General features: G+C 39.4%; 1 protein-coding gene across 1 annotated transcript in view; it reads left to right on the top strand.

Moving 5' to 3' along the window:
• The window catches only part of fam3a (FAM3 metabolism regulating signaling molecule A), a 6,015-nt gene continuing 2,292 nt past the window's right edge, over window positions 1–3,723 (top strand). Inside the window, exons 1-9 of the mRNA XM_005914791.3 lie at window positions 1–322; window positions 767–798; window positions 882–989; window positions 1,307–1,330; window positions 1,428–1,551; window positions 1,843–1,901; window positions 2,006–2,056; window positions 2,169–2,253; window positions 2,857–2,983. Coding sequence (XP_005914853.1) covers window positions 786–798; window positions 882–989; window positions 1,307–1,330; window positions 1,428–1,551; window positions 1,843–1,901; window positions 2,006–2,056; window positions 2,169–2,253; window positions 2,857–2,983 — 591 coding nt within the window. The 5' untranslated portion in view covers window positions 1–322; window positions 767–785. The remainder of the gene's footprint in view (window positions 323–766; window positions 799–881; window positions 990–1,306; window positions 1,331–1,427; window positions 1,552–1,842; window positions 1,902–2,005; window positions 2,057–2,168; window positions 2,254–2,856; window positions 2,984–3,723) is intronic.

Below are 3,723 nucleotides of genomic sequence, written 5' to 3'. Positions count from 1 at the left end.
TTTTTTTTGGTCACGTGAGCCACTTCACGCAGACTCTGTACTGACGGGTTGAGGTCCGTGGAAAAGGCTCGGGGTGGGCTGTAGGTTATATCCGGAAGACAAATGGGCTAAATTAAACCAGGTCTTTTTCCATGTTCGTCGAAAGAGGATACCAACTTCAGCCTGTCTTCTTACTGAAAGCGTATTTATGTCAGGGACGACTCAATGAGGAAACAGCGCAGGAAATAGCAAAAAGTCCAGGGTGACAAGAGCAACAGCTCCTCGTTACTGTTCGTTACAGCCGGGCAAAGGCGGCAAAACAAGGCGATCCTCGCTTGTAAAGGTAAACAAGTGAACTTTTCCGGTTCTAATTCTAGTAGAAATGTAATTGACAACATCGCTAAGGGTTCATTCTTCAGTGTCTCGTCTCTGAGATTGTTTGGGTTCATTTTAAAACCTTTAAACGTCATCTCTGCAGAGCCATTTTGCAGGGCCACTGTAAAAAAAATTAATAAATAAAAACATAAAGCTAGGAAGAGAAACGTCACACAGAGGAAAAATACCCTTTTAAATAATTTAAAATAATTACATTTTTTATTCATGACTGTGTTTCTTTCAGATTTTATCATCTTTTAAAACTAAAGGTAGACTACAGGCAAAGACTATAATATTTGGTATAACTAGAAGCTGGGAAATGGTATTTTAAATAAGAACGTTTTACTAAAAAGTCTCCTGTCTTGTTAAACTACTTAAGCCACTCTAATGTCAATGCTTTTCTTCTCCCCAGGTCTATGAAAGAGTGAAGCATGAGATTAACAGGTGGGTTGATGTTTTCAATGGGGATTTATTGATAAACCCATATGTTTCTGGCCTGAGCTGATGTGTCCTGATCATTGTGACAGGCCCCCTGCGAGCTGTGGCTGTGGTGCTGCTGGTGGGTTTCACCTGGCTGCTGGCAAACACCTTATTTGGAGGGGAGAGTGCGTCCTCTGTGCTGCATTTCTTCAGCGGTAAGAGGAACCAAGCGGAAACAAGTTAACTGACAAGCAAATAAAATTTACCAAACATGGAAGAAAATATGACTTTACACGTTGGATTGTTAGGTGTGTTTTATGCAGTTAAATCTTTTGTGTTTGTATTGCTAACTGGTCAAAACAAGCAGTTGTTAAACTGCAATCAGTTTTTAATGTGTTAGTGACGGAGCTACAGACAAGTTATGTGTGTTGGTTTAAAGTTGATGCATGTTTGATGGCTGGATTTTCTGAATATAACATTGGTAAGTTTAATCAAGAAATCAGTTGTTTTTTGTTTGCTTGCTTTTTTTCAGGTACGAATGAAGAAGCAACACCAGGTAAGCAAACTGTACAGCATAACCTTACTCATTAATTAATACTTTCACAAAGTTGCATTCTTATCTTCCTTCTTATGATCAACATGTTTTTTAACAGAACCCCACCCACGAAAATATAAATGTGGACTTTCAGCCCCTTGTCCTCCAAAACATCTGGCTTTCCGTCTGGTGTCTGGTGCTGCCAACGTCATTGGCCCTAAAATCTGCCTAGAGGACAAGATGTGAGATTCAATGTTAATTATTTCTGGTTCTTCATCTATGTCTTTGTCTCTCCTTAGTCCCTCCTTTTCCCCCTTTTTTTTGTTTTGTTTTGTTTTCACACTGTTCTGTTTTTTTCCTCTGTGCTGTCATAACCAGGCCTTCAAGCCTGTCTGGGGAGCTGAATGCAAGTATTGTTTCTTTCTGCTGGTCCCTCTCACCGTTTTGCCTGTTGTCTTGGCCCATATAAGTGTTACATAGTGTGAATAAGAGTTTAAATAGCTATGTATAAGCCTTGTGGTTTTGTCTAACAGGTTAGTGAGCAGTGTGAAGAACAATGTTGGCAGGGGACTAAACATAGCCTTGGTGAATGGTAAGACTCTTATTCTTCACGTTTTAGCAGACTATATTGTTTTTGTTTTTTAGCTCCTTTTTATGGTGCTGTTTTAACATTTTACTGATGTATCTTTGCTCCAGGGGTGACTGGCGAGCTTTTGGAGACGAAAACCTTTGATATGTGGGCAGGAGGTAATAAAAACCAGACATTAATGTTTAATATCCTGTAGTCCTGTAGTCCATACACTTTGGCAGTAACAACCCATAAACTGCACTTCAGATCTCATTTGATGCTCATTTTCAGATGTTTCTGACCTGTTGAAGTTTCTCCGGCCTCTTCATGAGGGAACACTTGTGTTTGTGGCCTCCTTTGATGATGCAGCTACAAAGTAAGGATTTGTGTTGTGCTCCCAGTTCCTCCCCTTTCACATTAGCCAATTTTAATAGAAACCTGGGAATAGTTCATATTATGAAGTATTGTGTTATAAATATCTAGTAGAGTAAAACAAAGAGGATTTTGCCTCATGTGCTGTCACATTTTCATGTATTTAATTTCTGCTATAAAATAAATTTGAATGCATTTATCTGGGAAGCCTAACAAGTTAAACAGTCACTGAGCAGTGCAAGGAAGAATATATGATAATGTGACAGTGAATGGCAGGCTTGACACAAAAGTCTTTCACCTTTAAGATTTATCGGGGGTGCTACATGTGAACACCGACTTCATGATTCGATTTAAATTAGATTTACAAAGTGTAGAACTGAATTAATTTAGACTGATTCAATTAATTCTTGATGTCTTGGATGATGGTTATTAAAGTGTTCATGATGAGAATTTATTGCAGAGACCACAATATCTTCCTTATTAAGCAAATGGTGTTTGTAACTTTGTGGTTTCCTTGAAATAAAATTGTGCAGAGAGCATGTTTAAAAAAACCCTCTAAACTTGTTTGTTGTCTTTGGTTTTTTGTTTGTATTTTTCACTATGTCAGGCTGAATGAAGAGTCTCGACGGCTTTTTGAGGAGCTCGGGAGCACAGCTGTGAAGGATTTGGCCTTTAGAGACAGCTGGGTGTTTGTTGGAGCCAAGGGTATTGAGAATAAGAGTCCCTTTGAGCAGGTTTGTTCCTTTTACTATTAGTGCTGATCGGGGGCTGAAGGTGGAGTCGGTGTGCTGTCTTTGATGTGACGCCAATGTTCAGTAGAAAATATTCTTCCTGTGCGACTAGATCACAGTGCAACTGTCACAACAGTATTACAAAACAGCATTATCTATAACCACTCCTCTGAGATTATGGTCCATATTGATGTGATAACATCACACAGTTGCTACAGATTTGTAGGCTGCACATCCATGATGTATGTTTTTCCATTCAACCACATCCCAAAGGTGCTCTGTTGGATTGAGAGCTGTGACTGTGAGACTAAGACTGCAGCGGCTCTGTTTGCACTAAAGGCCAGCACACGACCACATTCTGAACTGTTGATACAAAGCAGGATGGATTCATGTTTTCATGTTGTTTACGCCAAATTCTGGCCCTACGGTCTGAATGTTGCAGCAGAAATCGAGACTTATCAGACCAGGAAACATTTTTCCCATCATCTATTGTTAACTTAATGTCAGTGACCCTGTGTGAATTGTAGCCTCAGTTTCTTGTTCTTAGCTGACAGGAATGGTACCCAGGGTGGTCTTTTACCACTGTAGTCCATTTTCTTTAAAATTCAACTTTTATAGATCCTCTTCTGTAAACCTGCATTTTAACAAGTCATAATTTAAGTTAATGCTGCATTTCTACAATGTGTCAGTTCTTCTCTGGCGTCGAGCTGCTGAGGAAAATCCCAGCAGTTTCTGAAATACTC

Source organism: Haplochromis burtoni, unplaced genomic scaffold (genome assembly GCF_018398535.1).
Source record: "Haplochromis burtoni strain Fernald_Lab_line unplaced genomic scaffold, NCSU_Asbu1 Contig_9, whole genome shotgun sequence".
Classification (NCBI taxonomy): Eukaryota; Metazoa; Chordata; class Actinopteri; order Cichliformes; family Cichlidae; genus Haplochromis; species Haplochromis burtoni.
Note: the sequence above shows the minus strand (reverse complement) of the source record. Positions and strands in the feature narration are given on the sequence as shown.